This window comes from Ziziphus jujuba, chromosome 8 (assembly GCF_031755915.1).
Source record: "Ziziphus jujuba cultivar Dongzao chromosome 8, ASM3175591v1".
NCBI lineage: Eukaryota > Viridiplantae > Streptophyta > Magnoliopsida > Rosales > Rhamnaceae > Ziziphus > Ziziphus jujuba.
In genome coordinates, this window is record NC_083386.1 from 26,202,202 (window position 1) to 26,222,500 (window position 20,299).

A 20,299-nucleotide genomic window follows, 5' to 3' on the forward strand; every position below is an offset into this window, starting at 1 on the left:
AATGATTTTATGCCAAATTGGAATTAATATCTCTTTTTTTTCTTTTTTTCTCTTTTGATAACTTTATGTTGGTTATATCTCATGTTTTGTTGATCTTTTTTTTTTTTTTTTTTTTTTTTTTTTTTTTTTTTTTTTTTTTTTTTTTTAATGATGCCTGATGTTGTTTATATCTTAGGATTCTACTAAAAATAGGATATCCTAGGGGCATTTTGGGACAAAGAAAGTATTTTTCATATCGTTATTTTATTTTACTTATAAATAATTACTACCTTTTTGTGCCAATCCATTTATTCTCTCTGTGGCTCTCTCTAGAAGATGCAAAAGAAGTTGTATCATTCAAGAATGTGTAACTCTGGAGGTATACCTTTTCTCTCCCTCATCTTTTGTTTGGTTGTTTACATATGATGCTATCTTCTAAATTCTTGTGGCATGTGCATGCTATTTATGCATGAAGTATGTTAGGATCTTTGGTTCATTTTTCAAGCCTCCTACAGATGGAATTTGCTCTATAGTGGAAAAGGTAATCAATAATTGCAGCAAAAAAAGCATTGTGAAATGTGGGATGAAAGCATAACAAATTTTTATAATTTCTTCTAGGATGTTCCTGTTGAAGAGGGTCACCTCGAGGAAGTTACTCTTAGTGTCAATAGCAGTGAAAAAACACTCAATTTTGACAAAGAAGGTAGCATATTTTATTTGATTCGGACCTTGAAATCTGAGTTTATATACGATGAGATGTGAATTTATATGACTTAACTCTTCTTTTGGACCTGTTCTCTCATGTTATAGTTCACAACAGTGAAAAGGAAAACAAGATTTCGCTTGGTGATAAAGAAGGGTCGCCACTTAGTGCAAGACTACAGGAAATATCAAACAATCTGAAATCTCTATATTCTGCAACTCCACCCCATGTGTTAAGATGCCAGAAGAGAATGATGCTTCATCTTATGCTTTAGTCCCCCTTTACACTATGGAACCAAAAACTCCCATGGTTGATCAAAGTATAACAACAAATGATAGATGGGAGGCTGATAATTTTAACAGTCCTAGGGAAACATTCTGTATGCGCAGTTCTGGAGTGAAGGTTTGATCTAACCATTCTTTCTTTACAAATAATTTCATGAATTTCTCTTCTCATATATTATGCTGCTTATTTTGTTATTGCAGAATTCCACTGTTCAAGAGTGTCTCAAGTTTTTCAATACCACAAGCAGGTACATGCTGCTGGTCATCTTTATAACTAACTTTATAAATTATTTTTAAAAGTTTCATTCAAGAATTCTTTCAAGCTATGTTTCGTTGTAATTCTATGAACTTATTGTCTTTTCCTTTGTTCCTTATCAGTAGAGAAGAATTGGAAAGATTAAAGGTGAGAAACAAACAAATTTATTTTTCTCAGACAGGATCTCTAGTACTTTCTTACATCTAAAGGGATTTGAGATTTTTCTTTTTCATAGGGGATTGGAGAGAAGAGAGCATCATACATCCTTGAACTTCATGAAGAATCTCCAAAACCCTTCAAGCGGGTAAGTATCCTCAAGAAAATCTTTTTTGCTTAAGCAATTTTGTTCAGATGATTTCTTTGAATCCCTGGTACTACGGAATCAATATTTTTTTTTCAGGTCGATGATTTATAAGAAATCGGACTTTCAGCCAGGCTGGTATGTTCTTTCATTTCCTTAGACTATTTATGTTCTCATTTAACTGTCTTCTTTATTATTTTGTCAGAAAAGTTTTCGGTAGAAAAAATCTGTAGGCAGTATTATATTAACTGTTGGGTTGTTTTTCCTTGTTTGCTTTTTCTATTTAGGTCAATGGAATGATGAAAAAGGAAGTTGGGGAACCTTTCAATAAGCCAAACAAGTATTCTAGTATCTTTTCTTTGCCTGTAAGATTGCTAGACATATATGGTTGTGGCAATATGAACTTGCCATGGAATATATTGATCTTCCTAACTCTTGAAATGTGAGTTGTGGCAATATCTGTGTTGTAAGCACCAGTTCATTAAACTTTTTTAGTGAGTTTGTCCTTTTTAATGATCTATTCCAAGGTGAGTCCAACATTAGAAGACATGTATGTCCCATATATGCAATTATGTACATAAGATATCTGATAGGCTTCACATTTTATTAAATATATATATATATATATATAAAATTATAAATAAAAAAACTATTCATCTTGGCACTGGAAAGTTTTGCAATTTCCATCACTGCCAAAGTAGAGACTCAGCGGATTTCTTTGTTTAGTTTGCCACATCAGGAACTTGCAAATCAAACGACAAAGGTACTGTGGCTCCGATTTGATGATGATGATTAAAAAAGTAGTCTGCTTGAAAGGCAAATATTCTTGCATGAAATTTGGAAAACCGATTAGGAATTTAAAATTGAAAGAAGTGAATTGGTCATTTCAAACTGTTTCAATATTTTCCATTGAAAAAAATGTTTCCAAAAAATATCAGTACTTGTTAACAATGGCTTGGATAGCATTTGCAATGGTTGCGCGTATAATTTCTGAATTTTTCTTCTTTTCTTTTCTTTTTTTTTTTTTTTTCTTTAATAAAAAAAAAAAAAAATTTCTAGTTACACAAATCAACTAGAAGAACTTCCACTAACCAAGAAAAATGTGGGTGGACAAAAGAAAAACAATGAAGAGAAGCTACAAATATAAATAAATTTTCATAAGAAGAAAGAACTGAAATAAATTATAAAGTTCACACAGACATTAACGGAGCAAGGCTTGCATTTCTGGCAGCATCCTTCTTACATTCTTCGCTCTATTGTACGTAGTAGCAGTGCTCAGTTTGAGTGCTCGCCATGGCCAACATAAGTGTCTGATCTTGTGTCTGTTACGGTCTTGGCTCTCTGCTTCTTCTAATTGTTTTGACAGCTCTTCTACCCGCTCGCGGAGTCCTGCAGCTGTGTTGTCAGCCAGTTGCAGGGACTTCTCTGCTGCTGCCTGGGCAGCCATGGCAGCAGCTGCAAGTTCTTCTTTTAGATTTAATTTGCGATTTGATATGTCCAAAGCAGTCTTTGTTTTCTCTAGTTCTTGGGTAAGAATGGAAACCTATTTTTGAGAATTAATACAAAATAAATGAGGAAAAATACCAAAAAAAAAAAAAAGGAAAGTAACAATTAGTGGGATGAGGCATTAGTTCTTTCTCTCATTTTCGAATCCACTAGAATGGAACAATGAATCTATTTCGTCATCTCTTTGCCAATAAAAATAAATCAGAATTCTCATGTAGAATAGAAGGAAATACGAAATTACTATGACCCTTATATATGATTCGATTAAATTCTGAATAATCAGAAATGATGCTGTGTAACTAACAAACCCAAGTCAAGGAAGGATAAATCTTTTTACCACTTTGTTACGTTCTTCAATCTCATGTTTCCCAGCTTCAACTTCTAATTCACAAGCTTCCCTCCATCTAGCAACCTCTGCTTCAGCTTCTTTTACTTCCATCAGGAGTTCCTCAACCTTACAGTCATAAAATGAGAGAATAAGTAAGGAAGAAACAGAGTGCTGGAATGCAGAGTAAACAACAATAATAGCATTTCTTAGCAAGTGAAAGAACTACATTTTGAGCCAACACCCTCTCTCTATCTTCTAACTCCTTGATATATAGCATGTTTTCAGCAATATCTTGAGCTTGTTTCTCCGTAAGACTCTGTAGGCGCTCAGTGTCTGACCTGGCAAAGAGTCGGTAATTAAGTAACAGAAAACCACTCAAAACGTACTCAAGTATATATACAGGTTCAATATGTTGCTCTTTGAGACGTTTTACCACATATCAATATTACCATTATTTTGACCCAGTCTGTAAAAATAACATCAGTATTTTCATACCTAGATTCTTCCAAAGATCTCCTCAATTGAGTGATTTCAAGCCGTAATTTCTTCATTATCCTCTCCACGGTTGATGCCTGACAAGAACAATCACAAGTAACAGAACAATGCTCAGAGTAGGGCAAATATCCAATGCTCAAAAGTAGATTTGCTATTTGCCAGAACAAACTAGGATAAATAGACATAGATAGGTGCATCAAATCAATAAAAAACATTGACGAATTAACAACAAGCTTACAAATTACCAATAAAATTTTCATGGTTTTTTTAACAAAACAGTTGCTGTTCATCACTAGTTATAAACACAATTCGTAAATTGCAATATAAAAGTTCAATCCAACAGCACTTTAAAGCACTCTTTCCTTCTAGCTAATTTAGCTTAAACGACAAAATATATATATATATATATATATATATATATTTGAAGTAAAAAAGGAACAGAAGCAGAACATACCAGGCTTACAACCTCCTCTTCACACTCACTACCATCTGACTTAGACCCAGCACTAGCCCCAGAAGAATCCACCTTAGTCCCTGAACTCTCCGACGAATTCTCAGCACTCCCACTTCCCTTCATAAACCCAAACCCAACTCTCTGCAACCCTCTCTCTGCAATCTGCAAAATTGCCACCCTTTTCTGCTCACTGTTCCCCTTCAACCTCTTCTCCACAGCCTCTTTCTCCACCAAAGCAATCCTAAGCAAACTGTTTATATCCCTATTCTCTTCCGTCAAGCTCACCACGCTGTTCTCAAATTCCCTCTTCTCCTTCTTCCTCGATTCTTTATACTCGTTCACTTTCAATTCAGCCACTCCCGCAAGCTTCGTGACCGCCATTAACTCCTCCGAAACCGACTTCAATTCTTCGTCCGATTCCAATTCTACACCCAACCCATCACTCTCTTTTGCACAATTTTCAACCTTTTCTTCTTCAACAACGTTATCGATGATCCTAACCAATCTCTCCTCTGCCAGACGGAGCGATTCCGAGAGTTTTAGCAGAAAACCATTGCTTTTTTTTCTCGCAGATTCCAAGCTTTCGATTCTCTCTCTGTAAAGCTCGGCTTCTTTCTTAAGCTTCTCTTTTTGATTCTCTTCCTGCTCGATCCTTATCGCGAACCCATCTTCCTTTTCTCTTAGAGAAGCTTCGAGTACGCGAATTCTTTCGGAAAGCGTGTCCCTTTCGCTGGTAATTTCGCCGATCGCTTTGACTAAATCGGCATTGTTAATCACCGCCTTGTCTCTTTCCTGCTGGAGGAGATTCAAGCTTTCCTCCATCGCCGCGGAGGTCGATAGGAGGCTTTGGTGTGAGTAGCGAAGAGAGTCGAGCTCGGCGTGAAGATCATGATGTTCGGAGAATTCCGTGGGAGACGGTGAATCAGGGCCGTTGATATGGATTTCTGTGGGAGTTTCTTCTGACGTGTTTTCCATGACGGGTAGAGCAGTGGATTTTTAGGGATATCCATGACAAGTGCGAAGAGAAAGAGAGAGAGAGAGAGAGAGAGAGAGTTTCAGACCTACCAGTCAAAGATGTTGAGAAGGATGGTATGGTAGGTGTTTGGCTTTGGCGCGGGACTTCTTTTTTCTTTTTTTTTCTTTTTTTTTTAAATCTCGATCAACATGTTTACTAGGAAAAATATTTTAATTTTATCAAAAAATATATATACATATATTTTTTAATGTTATTTGAACTATTTAGTAATGCTACATTGTATGAACATAATATAAGGTCTTTTTTTTCTTCTTTGCATTATTTGATTAAAGAGTGTTTATATTTTTTTTTTTAATTTTTATTTCTTAAAAGACCTTACATGCTTCTATTCCATGCAGACCATTAACAGGGGCCTTTTATGCTCAATGGCAGTTTGTAAACTTCTGCTTCAAAAAAAATAAAAAAAAAATCCATATATTTCTTCTTATTACATACCATATCTCATAAAATGGTAATCTATTAATCTTGGTACAAAAATAACCGTTCCTGTACATCCTGGGATGCCTAGTATTACATTGGTATAGACTGTAAAGAAGTTTAGTAACCGATTTGGCATCAAAGGCTCAAACGGTGTGTAAATCCCATACTAACAATGGTTAAGTGGAAAAAGTAATAGAATGTACAATTTCCTTTTCTCTTTTTAAATTATTTTTTCCCATTATTGTAGTTTCCACTCCTGAATTGCATTGCAAAGTGCATAATTGGGGACCAAATTACAGTGTTCAAGTTTCAGATTTGTCATGGGAGAAGTGTCGTGGCCGCTTTTCAACCATCCTTTTATTGCTTCTGCTTCATACGTGAAGCCATCTGCTGCTATATGTGGATCTGTCATGACTTCCTGCAAATGCAAATAAAATAGAAGCAGTCATGAGAAATTGCCGTGCCCATGTTGTTCGTGATCAGAAGCAAAGAGTGGTGGTAGAAAGAAAGTTAACTAAAGTTGAGCCATGTTCTACCGAAAATGCAAAGCAACATACTTAGTGATTACCTGTAAAATAGGACAGACAAAATGGGAGATAGTGATTACCTGTAAAATGGGACAGACAAAATGGGAGGGTGTCCGTTGAAGCTTCCTGGAAACCACACATGGTTCTGAGGAAATACATGAAGTTCTCATTGGCTCAAGGACATTGCATAATTCAGACACAAGGTCTGGCCGATTCGCTGGGTCCTTATTGCAACACCTCAATGCCAAGTGAGCCAACAGTTCAGCTTGCTCTAGTGGCCAGTCCCCAGCTGAAGAGTCTAACACTGCATTTGTGTCACCGTTTTCTAGTGCGCACTTCACATCCTTCACCAGCCCCCGAAGTGGTTGGGCAGTTAATAGTTGTAATAGTATAACTCCAAATGAGTAGACATCTGATTCTGGTGTAAGCTTTCTAGTCTGTAGATACTCCGGATCTAAATACACAGAGGTTTCATCTGTGTCATTAGATATTGTGGTTGAATCAGCCAGATCCTCATTTTTCTGGATCAGAGAAACAACACCCAGGTCTCCAAGTTTGCTGACAAAATTAGCATCAAGGAGAATTTTACTGGGTTTCAAATTTCCATGAACAATGCAAGGCTTATTTGAGTGAAGGAAGATCAAGGCAGAGCATATGTCAGTAGCAATGCATGTTCGAATTTGCCATGGAAGAGAAGTATTGTGTTTGCGGACAAGGTGATCCTCAAGGCTGCCATTTTTAAGATACTCATAGACTAGTGATCTAGATTCAGGGCAGCTTCCTACAAGCATTAACAAATTTGGATGCCTTACCCTGCTTATAATCTGTACCTGATGAAATTCAATCAAGCAAAGGGAAACTATGTTAAAATTTCAAGAGTAATAATATTTTGGCTGTTATTTCAAATTGATATTGATTGATGAAGCAAAGTTTACTTCAAACCCATTCCAACATTTTTAATCTCCTGGTATCATAATGCATATTAGTGAAATAGACTTGGTGGGATTTTGAACAAAATATCAAGCACTGTATAAATCTGGGAATAGGATTTACCTCACGTTGGAAGTCAAACTGGCTCTTAGAGCCATATGAGGGCAACATCTTTATAGCAACATGCATGTGGCGAAGAATCCCTCTATAAATACTTCCATACCTTCCTTCAGAAATCTTCCAGGACGGGTCAAAATCATTGGTTGCCTCATTGATCTCCATGAAAGAGAATACTGGGAATTCTGACCTATCAAAACTAGCAGTTTCCCCTCTTATCAATCTTCTAAGATGTTCAACTTCTTGGACTGCATTTTCACGCTCTATCCGCAACCTATCCCGTCTCTCCTTAAAACTTATCAAGAGTTCCACAGCTGAGATGATCTTCTCCTCCAACTCCTTCACCTCACTTTGGGACTCAGCAATTTGGGTTTTGAGCACTAACTTTTCTTTCTCGATCACCTGCAGTTCTTTCATGAATTCGTCATGTTCATCCTTCATCATTTCCACTTCTTCCTTTACTCTTGCCAGATCTTCTTCCATCTTTTTTCTTTGACTCATCTCTCTACCACACAAGCTTTCAAGTGCTTTTGCCTGTTAGGAAGAATGAAAAGTGAAAACCACAAATTTTTTGGTCAAAATTTTAAATTCAATCGCATCTATTATGGGGTAGGTATAATCATATAAAGAAGCACATGAACAGGCATTACATCTTGCAGATAGACTGGTTCTGGTGGTGCTAGTAGGAAACTTAACAGTGACCTATCTTAGAAAGGGACAAGGACAACAAGAGAAAATGTGCATTATATCAGCAAAACAAGTTAAGCTTGAAAACAGAAGCTGCAATTGCATTTGATCAGGAGTTCTTTTGCTTGTGTTTTTGGAATCAGGAGGAAATTCACATCTTGATAAACACAACATTTACTTTTTTTTACTTTTTTACTTTTTTTAAGATAAGCCAAAAAGTTATAGTATAAACCACATCCTTTGAAGATCTAAGAAAAATGTTCATTAATAATTCATTCTGTTCTGAGATGCAGAAAGCTTTTATTTTCTGCAATCGTCTATTTTCAGGCAAGTATCTTTTAAATTATTAGTATTATTTCTTCAGACTTGAGATTCTAATCTGAAACATTACTTTTGGAAACTATCATCTCCTAGCAACGAATAACAAGAACAAGAAAAGAGAGAAGTTGAATATAATGTTTACCTTGCATTCGGCCTCCACAATATTTTCTTTCTCTTTCCATTGCTTCACTGCCTCTTCAAATTCTTTCCATTTTGAGCTTTTACTGTCCTCGGTATCTCGTTTTACTCCAAGATAACTTCCACAAACTGCCTGTTCTGAGTCTCTCCACTGCTGCAAAATGTAAGAACTATCATAAGTAGTCAAACGTTTTACCTAAAAAGTCATGCTTTAATTACTGGAATATGATATTCATTAGGGCACAGAAAACCTTTCCTTAAAAAGATTACTACCGTGAATTATTATTTGCAAAATGTATTCTATTAACTGCTCCAAATACGAAATTAAATTTAAAATGAAAACCAACTCTTAGCATTACAATTTTAAGATTTCATATTTTCATAGTTTTTTTTTTTTTTTTTTTTTTTTGGTTACTTGAAATAATAGTATGCATGAAAAATCGGTTCCCTCATAAAATATTCTAGCAACATCCAAGCAAAATAAAAGATCATGCATGCAAACTTCATTTGGGGACTGCACAATGAGGATGCAGTTGAATAATCTTCTCTCACCTCAACTGAGAGCAAAGTTATCAGCTTTGAAGTGTCATCCATTGTACTGGTGGACCAACTAGAATGTGCCAAGCAGTTAGAACTCAACCTTCTTGACATTTCTTCCAATTCATTTGCATCTTCCCCTATATCTGCATATCTCTGTAACAAAGTTAACTCGTCTAGTATATCTTATAGGACAGCACACAGTATAACAAGCATACTAAAAGAGAGTTTTGTCAAAAAGTGTACCCGGACCCGTAAGCCAATGAGTTGAATCTGATCTGAAGTGCTCAGATTGCTCCATTCTGGTAGCTGAATTCATTAGCAGCAAAGGAGGTGCAATTTCTGTTTCAGATCTTTGTTTCCTGTCTCCCCTGTTCTCATATGCTCAAGATATTAGTGTTTATTATAGTGCAAAAATAAATGATTTAAGGATAAAAATAAAGTATATAATTATGGCGGATGGTGAGAAGGGCAGCCGACACAATAATGAAACACTTATCAGTTACATATTGTATGTACAAAATCATCGCAGCAGCCATTTTAGATTTTTTCTTTTCTGGAAATTAGAAATCTAAAAGGAAACCACTTTTGCTGGCAGGTGTGCCAACAAAAGACATGCAGGAAAAAAAATAATAAAATTTGGCAATCTCAGTTATCAAGATTCAAAATCTAATGATTATCAATGAGAAAGTAGGCCCATCAATCATCTTGTTCATTCAAAAACTACCTACCTTGTATATATGAGGTGCCCTTTGCAGACAAACCAAATATGACAGGAAACTGCTGCTTGTTGACATACAAAAGCTGCTTTCTTGGACCTTAGTTCTGCCAGTCTCCTGCAATCTCAGAATGAAAAATGTCAATTAACTTAAAAATGATTGCACTAATTTCTCTCATCAAAGAACTCAGCCAATAGTCAAAAGATTTTTTCTCAATAAGAGGGCAAAACTACTAAAAGCGGTTTAACAGTTTTATGTAAAATAGACGTACTAGCAATAGGACTAAAAGAGTAACTTAAGAAAGAACAATAAATTTCAAAAATCAGAAACTATCTCTTGAACCCTCAGTAAGATCATTAAAATAACATCTTTTCCATAGAAGTAGTCTGATAAAATTCCAATGAAATAGAGGCTATTATCCACTAAGTGAAAAATATTGAGGTAAGGATGCTCCTATTTCTCTTTATTGGATATCCATACCAATTACATATTAAATAATGAACATTGGTGCCTATATCCCATATAAGCATAATACACCTAGTTATCCTCTCCACTATGCAATTCACTTTTTCCATGAACATCTACATGAGACCATGAAAGTTCTAGATATCTAGAAATGTATATTCTCTAAGTAATATTGACACAGTCATTGATGAAGTTGAATGGTTTTCTTGGGAACTCATAACCAGCTGAACTACATCAAAAAGCCTCCTTAAGACAACCCTATGTGCATTTTTGCACTTCAGATTCATCACACAGCATATGTCCACCAAATAAAACTGCAGATACAAAAAAGTGAAGGGCAAGTAAATATTACTCAGTGTAGTATTCATCTGCTGCAGCCCCCATGACAAGCCATCTAACATCATGCTGAGCAATAACTTCAACAATCCCTTTCTCAACATTGTCCATCTCAATCCATGCTTCATTTGCCTGCACCTACAGAAACAATGCAATTTCTGATAAGAAACAAACAAGTTTTAATATATGGCATTATTCAGTATTCCAAAAGATTTCTATAATGCATATAAAATAAGCACATTTTAAACTCATAACAAGTTTGTTGAGGCAGAAACTTAAGTCTAAAGAGAGAGAGAGAGAGAGAGAGAGAGAGAGAGAGAGGGAAAAAAAAAAAAAAACTATGCCCCATATGTTCCCTTGAAGAATATCATGAACCTAAGTACAGATTCAAATTCAGTGCATCCACCTGAGAGTAACTAATTGTTCAAGAGAAAGAATGAAAGGACATTATACCCCTGACTGAGCTAGAAGAAGTAGGTATTCATTTAGCAGGTCACGTAATTTTTGTCTTTCGAGTTCTTGACTTTGTTTAACTGTTTGTTGTTTCATTTTATTGGCAGGAAGATTTTCATCTGCTGCAAATAACAGAAATCAGAGTTAACATACAATGAATGATATATTATAAACCAATCTAATACTATAAAAACAACAGCTAGATGAGAACTACCAACTGAAAAAGAAAAATTATTTAACACAAGCAACATTAATGACAAAGTAAACAAGTTCATTATAACTCTATATAATGCACATACACATGTCCTCCGTCAGAATCAGTACTTCTCAATGAATGTGACAAACAAATGTTCTCACCCAAAAAACAAAATCAGAATCACATTCATATAATCTCTGCACCAGAGATTTCACTACTCTACAAAAATGATAGTAAATCACTAACGAACAAATCCCCTTTTTTTTTTTTCCCCCTTTATTTCTTTCCAAATTATAGATTTTCACTTTAACCAATCAATGTAAACTTTTTGCATCTAATTCGTTCTCTTCTCTCCACTTTACAAACTCCAAAATATAAAATAAATCAAAATATGATATCTTAAATTGACTTAAAGAAGAAGGAGGAGGGGGGGAACAAATTTCTAAAATCCTTGCCTTTTTCCCCCTTTTTAAGCAAAAATTACAACAAAAATATAAACAAAATCAGAATCACATTTTTTTTCCGGGTCCTGCAAACACACCGATTCCAAACAAAAAAATTTCCATTAAAAAAAAAAAAAAGTAGTTTTAACTAAAATCAACCAAACAGATAACAAGCAGCTCAGAAAAATCGAACATATTCGATGTTTAAAAATCTCAAAAAAAAAAAAAAAAAAAAAAACTCACGCAGCGAGAGCTCAGATGAAGGCTGGTGGATATGGAGGACGCAAATATTCTTGCCTATAAAATTCTGAACCGCCCAAAACAGCGTAGTCTCACTCTGCTTCACGTCCTTCCCTACAGCAACAAAAATAGTATCTTCCACATCCAAAACATGCTCTTCTTCATCTTCTTCTACGATATCTACGACGCTCCCCATCCTCACAAAATCACCGAATTTCATTGATTCTGTACTACGCGCGTCATTGGTATCTCTATCTTCTTCACCAGCACTTCTTTTTTCACTTTTGAGATAAAAATGACTTTATAAAGTGCTTCATCGTTAAAGTTGTGAAAAACATACCACGGTGTATTTTGTGTGTATTTCACAAAGGTCCCCAGGAACAAATGCAACATCCACCTGGCAATCAAAATTTATATATTATACTTTCATAAAAATACAAAAATAAATATAAACGATAAACATTATAATTACCAAAATATGAAATATTATAATCCTTTGACTTGTTTCGTAGCATGAATTTTCCAATCCGATTGAAAACTCGTTGTGTAAAGTAAGAATAAGATCAATTAACTACGTCATTGACCCTCTTGATTTAGTAATGAATTCCCTTTGTTGTCCACTTACCCAACAATAAATCCTTTCTTTTTCTTTTTCTTTTTTTTTTTTCACTTGATTTTGACTTTACAGATTCATCAAAAAAGAAAAATCTAGAAAAATTCAAGCTCAGAAAAAAAAATTATATCTATATATATATATATATATTTTACTGGTATGCCAAAAAAAAAAAAAAAAAAAAAAAAAAAAAAAAAAAAAACCAAAAATGATGCACCAGCTTCGTAGCTTTGGCGTTTGCCAAACTTTTTCAACGTTGGTTTTGAAATATTTGGGCCACAGAAAGAAATAAATATTCAGCAAAAGAATAAGTCCTACTTTTCGAACTTTCTCCACTCGGTGACTTGCAAGAAGGTCTTTATCGCGTAAATTGTAAGTTTGCCTTTAAATGCATTGTCGTTTTGCAAGGACCGATTAGCCTTCTATGAAGTGCTATGGCTTTTTGCTTTATTAATTGGCCGGATCATTAATATATAATAAACATATAGTATAATTTATTATAACTTCCTCCTACTTTACTTGCCATTTGATCGATTACAAGTTGCAAATTCATTTAAAGCTTTGCATTTTTCTTTACTGCACTGCATGCTTATTTCGAATCGATCGGCTTTATAGTTAAAACAAAATTTATTGGATTTAATTAATATAAATAGTGAGTATTTTATTGTGAAGGTCATTATCCCTCAAATTGTTTTAGCTGTTGTCATGCAGTGAATGGAGCCACATGAGTTAAAACTACAAATATATAATATTTTTTTCATATTTTTTTTTTAAAAAAAAAATATATATATATATATATATATTTAAAAGAAATAAAGAGAAAGTGAAAGTTTGGTAGGAAAGATAGGACACTCAATAAAGTTTTGTTTTAATTTTGCGTAGTTTTAAGGAATTTTCTCATTATTATTATTATTATTATTATTATTGTTGAATAATCTTGGACATATTTCATTGTAAATTGGTAAATTGAATACAAGCCCAAGGATGTATTACAATTAGAAAAGTATACTGGTGGAGGAAATTTTTGACAGGGTAGGAGGGATGGGATTGACTTTTCACCAAGAAATACGCTCGGTCGCCAACAAATACATTTCCAAAATGGAATGAACGTCTTTTTTGGTTTTGGACAACGCGTTACAATTTTTATTATTATTATTTTTTGACAGAGGTCATTGGACAATATATATAAATATATATATATATATATATATAATACTACAATTTCAGAAGAGGCGCATTTTTCATCCAGATTGAAATTTAAACTGTATACTTAAAAATGTATACTGTTGGATGAAGCCAACAAATACGATTTTTGGACAATGACACAAACTAAAAAGAAAAATATTAACCTCCATTTAAAGATAAAATTAAATAGTTTCTGAACTCTCTATTCTCATTTGGTTTTTTTATAAATATTTTTACAAACGATAAAAAAAATTAAAATATTAAATTTTATCAATCAATTTTTATTACGTATCAAAATTTTATGAAATAATTATATAAAAATATGAGATTTTTGGACCATCTAATTTTTTTCCCCCCCATCCGTTTATTGTAAAATTCAATACATTGAGGCTTTTGATTGACCTTTACACATCTGACTATAATTTGTAGGCCACCTCAGTAAAACTTTAAAAGGTTTTTGTTATGCAAGAAAATGAAATTGGAAGGAAGGAATGGAGAACAGTTTTTATAATGTGTTTGGCAAATGATACTGAAGGAAGTAGATGGGAGTTGAAGGACTTTTTAATCGTTTCATATCAAAATTAGTGGGTAGATCGATAAAAATGATAGATTCATTAATAATATCATAATTTATATTTTATAGTTTTTTGTCATAATATTTTTTTTTGGGTAATCAATAAATTGTAAACTTATGTTATTTTCTTTTACCATAAGTTGCCTTTTTTTTTTTTTTTCTATCCTATTTTTCATATCATATTAAATACAGGATGATGAATTTCTACCTACAATAATTATATATACAATTAAGCTCATATAAAAAAGAATGTTAGGATTTTTTTTTTTCAACTTTTAGATCGTTTTAATTGTTAAAATTTTAAATTGCCTTTAATAATTATTAGACACTGATAAAATTAATTTTTTTCTAAATAAAATTTTAATATATCACAAAATCAATATTTTATTTTTTTTTTAATTTTAAATTCTAGATTAAAAACCTAATCATAAAATCGTCCTAATAGGAATTTAATTCCATATACATCTATATAATATATATATATATATATATATATATAGAGAGAGAGAGAGAGAGAGAAGAAGAAGAAGAAGAAGAAGAATATTTTTTAAATAATAATAATTCTACTTCGAATCTCTTTTACCTAATACAATGAAATGTTGGTTTTTCTCCATAATAATAATAATAATGGTCCACATTTATTCCATCCTTATGCACAATTTTTGTTATTCCATAATGTTCAAAACGTTATGAATTTAGCACCCATTAACTGCACGCATTTTGGAATGGCTCTGTGATGGGCAGAGCATGCATAAAGATTGTGCATACAATATTTTTGGGTTCCCTAAGCCTACTTTCTCAATTTAAAAAATACACCATCAATTTAGAGAGAAATAAGGTTTAGAAGACCTTCTAATATCCTTGAGTGTTTACGAGGCAACAGCAATGGCTGAAAGTACGTTTTTTCGATCCAATTTTTAATTCCGCATTGATCTAATTGCTATATAGAAATATTGAGTATGTTTGGATCGATATAGTTTTTCTAACATTTGGATTCTAATTATTGTATGTAGATATTATTTATTTATTTTTGTGTGTATAAAATTTGTTGTTGATATATATGCAAAATTCAATTAAATAATATTATGCATATATATATTTATTGAATTTATTTGCATTACTTATGTTTTTTTATGCAAATATTTAGTTCATTATTGTGAATTGGGTAATGATGGTGATCCAAAGATTTTAATTAATTAGATATTAGCCACAACATCTTTAATTAATTAGGATTATATATTAAGTTTAAGGATCACATTATAACATTAGTTGTAGTTAATCATATGTGATATAATAAAATCTACCCACAGGAATTTTATTATATTTGTATGTTTAATTAGGATAAAATATCAAATTATATTTTTTAATCTACCCACAGGAATTAAGAAAATGAGCATAATTTGATAGTTTTATCATGAGGCAATTACTAAAAGAATCTAATTGAATAGGACTTTCACCCATAGGTAAGTTTTATGTCATTAGGTTTATTAATTTAAAGCATGATTTACATTGGTAAAACATGAAATTGTTGTTTGTAGTCTCAAAATTATAAGTAATGAGCATGTATGTTTTAAATATTGCAGTTATTCAACCTGTTAATTTCTCTGATATGAAATGCGATGTTCCTGAACTTAAGGGTGACAACTATAAGGTTTGGAAGGAAAGGATTCTCCTTCATTTAGGGTGGATGGATGACAAGATCCGTCCCGAGAATCCTCACAGGACCTCCCGGGTGATCCCGCCTAAGGAAATCCCATTAGACAATCCCTAGAGAATATCCAATGGAACTTCACCTTAAAACGTAGACAATCAAACACCAGCATTAACCTTAATACTTCAATATATATATATATATATATATGTCCACAACAGCATAAAGTCCACAACCGGCCTACTGTACTACAGGCCATGATTACACACATAAGTACCATGGTTTCTACTGAGTTCCATATTTAAAATCAAAGCATTCTAAGAGTGTCAACGAAGTTTAGGAGTACAATAAGTAATAAATAAGTCCAGAAGATAACAATAGATAAAGAAAGGATAAATACGGCTGCTGTAGTGAAAGGAAACAAGTGATAAGCTGTGCACGAGGTAGACTGCTACTAGCTGCCTGGGCCTAGGGGAACAAATTTAAAACAATAAAACGTGAGATAAACAAATCTCAGTGAATGGCATAGTATAATAGAAAAATAATAATTTATTTTTGAAAAATCTTTCTCTCAAGACCTCTCGTTCCACTCATTTGAAAAGTTCCCCATTTAAAAATTATTTCACAAAACCCAAACTTGTATCCCAATTTACTATATCATAAAATCGATGCTCAAATATAAAATAACCGCTCATTGTAATATTATAAAATGTCTCAAATCAAGTTATAAATATTTGAGCATAAAATATAATAAATACAATTCCACCAAATAAATATGAAAATGCAGAAATCACTACAATGTTTTAAATCAACAATATGTTCAAACGTACACAATGTACCAAACGATATACTAATCTGTAACCCGTGGGAGACACCCATCTCACGACCCTCAATATACGAAAGGTGTCGTGGAAATATCAATTAACCGTCCGGACGTACCTAACCTCATGGTCCGTGGCAATAATAAACTGTTGGATGATACCAACCTCACGGCACCGTGGTAATAATAATAAAACGACGGATAAACCTGACCTCACAGTCTGTGGTAATAATAGATAACCGTTGGATGAAACCAAACTCACGGCACCATGGTAAACCCAGTGCGCTGTAATATAATATAATATAATACTGATCCAAGATATTGGCATTATATGATACATCAATTTAAAAATAACCAATATACTATCCTTGAAACAATCTTATAAGATTATATATATACTTTTCCAAATGATACTGTATCATAAATCATAATTTAACATTTAGACTTCCACCACTTATTTCAATACTTCAAAAATCTTAAAACATCATTTCATATGAAAATCAAAAATACCACAGTGAAATATATTCACCATAAACCAATTTTAAGCACATAAAATTATAAAATATTTGATCATGCTTAAAATTATATAATTTTCAATCTGGTTTCTCAAACCAAATGGTTTCCAAAATGATTTAAAATCTCAATTTAATTACCAAGATATTTAAATACCACAAGTTTATTTATGGACCCATTAAAATTGAAAATCGCTTAAAATATTATCAAAAGTCATATAAAATGATAACACATATATGTGAAAGTAAATATTTATATATGCATAAAACAACATTTCAATCAAATGGTATATACATAAAATATTTAAACCACATATATTATACTATATACCCAAAACATTTAAAAATGATATAACCACTCACAGTACTGTAGATGCTCACGCCTGCTCCTCTATAGGATCGCCTCCAGGCTTAACTCGAATGCCTGTAATATAATAAAATATTTCTCAGGCTCCAAACAACTAAACCAGAGACACTTGTATAGCCCAAATATCTCAAAATGATTTACAGTACTACAAAATTGCACAAATTGGACACTGGATAGTCCAATTATACCGCGTGTCCTTAGGACCCGGTACCCAAAATTAAGGATTTTCACCCGAAGCCTATTATTTCAAAATCGAACCACCTAATGGGTCCTAATAATATCCAATTTCACTAATTCAACTCCAATTTTAACTAATTTGACCCATTTTGTCCAAATACAGTCCCCAACTTATCCGAAAATTAACTAATTGATCCAAAAATGGAAAAATTATCAAACGACCTCCAAAATTCACAAACTTTATATTGACGGGAAGCCCAATAGACAAGGAACTACCAGTATGCTCACTTTGGTCCAAAGTTTCCTCCGATGGCCGGAAAACACTGTTGAAGCATCGGCCGAACTTCCCGTTGTCGGATCTTTCAAACGGTGAGGAATCTGGACAAAATAACCATGGAAATGAGCTCAGAGGGGTCGAAAATAGTGGAAAAGATGTATGGGTTGGCATGAAAAATGAGAAAATCCGGCGACCCACCTCGCCAGCTGCCGCGGAATTCGCTGGCCCGATCTGGGCGCGTCCGGCCGCTTCTTGTTATGAAATTTCACGACTAAGCTCACCTTCAAGTGAACTTTCTAGTTGGCTGGCGCGTGTAAGTGGTGGTTTTCCAGAAATGGGCAAAACGACAGTGATCTAGTTCGACGGTAAAGGGTCGAAACGACCCAATTCGGACCTACAGGTCTGAAGAAAGAATTTCTCAGGTTTTGGGGAAGAAATGGGTATTTTGGGCTTTGTTTCCTGTTTGACACACTTACTAGGCTTATATAAAGTCTTGGGTCACTAAAAGATAAAAATTGGAGACTGACTTGGACACTGATATAAAACTAATGCTTAAAACTTCTCAGAACCATAACTTTTTATCCGTAACTCAGAATTTGGCATGCTGCCAGTCTATGAACTCATATCGAAGAGATCTACACAATGGTACCTCAGTCAAACAAAAAATATTGGCTATTGAAAAAGTCAACTTGAACCTATATATTGTTCATTTGGTCAAACTTAGTCAATTTGGTCAAACTTATTTAATCATGTATATTTTTTGGTACGGGGTGTTACAATGGACATTGACTATGCCATTAGGAAAGATGAATCTCCTAAGATTATTGAAACCAGTACTCCAGACCAAGTTGGTCTTTATGAAAAATGGGAGCGATCTAATCGCCTTTCAGTCGTGTTCATAAAGACCAAAATATCTGCTGTTATTAGGGGTTCTGTTGAGCAATACAGCAATGTTCGAGAATTGCTGAAGGCTATTGATGCTCAATTTGTGACTTCAGACAAGGCATTAGCAGGCACCCTAATTATGCAATTCTCATCCATAAAGCTCATCAGGATTAGAGGCATGCGTGATTATATCAAGCGCATGAGGGATATAGCGGCTCAACTGAAAGTATTGGAAGTTGAAATGTCAGAAACTTTCCTGGTTCACTACATTCTGTGTGCTCTGCCCCAGCAATATGGTCCTTTTAAGATTTCATATAATACATATAAGGATAAATGGTCAATTAATGAGCTGTTGACCATGTGTGTACAAGAGGAGGGAAGGTTGGCAATGGAAGAGGGTGAGAAAGTGAACTTGATAGTTCCAGGAAAGAAAAAGGATCAAGCCAAATAAAAGGGAAAAAGTAAGATTCCTCCCCAATCGGACATCAAGAAGGAGTTAAAGTGCTTCTTTTGCAAGAAGAAAAGGCACCTAAAGAAAAATTGCTCCAAGTTCAAGAACTGGCTTAACAAGAAAGGTACTCAACTTTCACTTGTTTGTTATGAATCCAAATGATATATGTTAATCAAAACACTTGGTGGATTGACTCTGGTTCTTCAATCCATATGACCAATTCCTTGCAGGGATTATAGACTTGCGGAAGCCAGTGGGAAGTGAGCAAAGCATCTACTCTGGAAATAAGATGCCCTCACATGTAGAGGCTGTTGGAATGTGCAAGCTAGTTTTAAATAGTGGTTTCATTTTGTCTTTAGAAAGAACATTTTATGTTCCTGGTTTTTCTAGAAATTTGATTTCGGTTTCCAGACTTGTATCAGTTGGATATTCATTTCATTTTTCAGATTCTGGTTTTCGTTTGTCTAATAAATCTGAAATTGTTTGTTATGGTACTTTGTCTGATAATCTTTTTCTTCTCAATTTACAAAATGATGAAAACTATGCTACTATGCACGTTCATGGAAATGTTGGTATTAAACGATGTACTGTGAATGAGAAATCCTCTATGTTGTGGCATCGGAGATTAGGACATATCTTCATTGATAGAATTAAAATGTTGGTAAATGATGAGGTACTTAGTACTTTAGATTTTACTGATTTTGAGACTTGTATAACCTGTATTAAGGGCAAGCAGACTAACAAGTCAAAGAAGGGTGCCAAGAGGAGTTTTGAATTGTTGGAAATCATTCATACGGATATATGTAGTCCAGAAATGGATGCATACCGAGATAAGTACTTTATCTCTTTCATAGATGACTACTCACGATACATGTATCTTTACTTGCTTAATAACAAAAACGAAGCACTAGATGCT

At 33.7% G+C, this 20,299-nt stretch overlaps 2 protein-coding genes across 6 annotated transcripts; both read right to left on the reverse strand.

The window, feature by feature from the left end:
- Window positions 1–2,653: 2,653 nt before the first annotated feature.
- LOC107423559 (uncharacterized protein At3g49055) lies at window positions 2,654–5,464 on the reverse strand. Its single transcript, XM_016033137.4, has 5 exons — window positions 4,307–5,464; window positions 3,853–3,929; window positions 3,584–3,695; window positions 3,367–3,483; window positions 2,654–3,066 (listed from the first exon to the last, which is right to left on the reverse strand). Exons 1-5 carry the CDS (start codon window positions 5,279–5,281, stop codon window positions 2,725–2,727), a joined length of 1,623 nt encoding a protein of 540 aa, XP_015888623.3. The 5' UTR covers window positions 5,282–5,464; the 3' UTR covers window positions 2,654–2,724.
- A 317-nt stretch (window positions 5,465–5,781) lies between these two features.
- LOC107423689 (U-box domain-containing protein 32) lies at window positions 5,782–12,480 on the reverse strand. 5 transcript variants are annotated; one of them, XM_025072988.3, is made up of 11 exons: window positions 12,344–12,480; window positions 11,875–12,268; window positions 10,993–11,111; window positions 10,556–10,677; window positions 9,751–9,855; window positions 9,266–9,390; window positions 9,035–9,165; window positions 8,487–8,636; window positions 7,343–7,870; window positions 6,370–7,119; window positions 5,782–6,180 (listed from the first exon to the last, which is right to left on the reverse strand). In XM_025072988.3, exons 2-11 carry the CDS (start codon window positions 12,089–12,091, stop codon window positions 6,001–6,003), a joined length of 2,427 nt encoding a protein of 808 aa, XP_024928756.3. In that variant the 5' UTR covers window positions 12,092–12,268; window positions 12,344–12,480; the 3' UTR covers window positions 5,782–6,000. The 5 variants fall into 5 exon arrangements, with proteins under 5 accessions (XP_024928756.3, XP_024928753.3, XP_024928758.3 ...); XM_025072985.3 differs by having other exon boundaries at window positions 8,487–8,633; window positions 10,993–11,114; XM_025072990.3 differs by having other exon boundaries at window positions 9,272–9,390; window positions 10,993–11,114; window positions 12,344–12,479.
- Window positions 12,481–20,299: the final 7,819 nt, after the last annotated feature.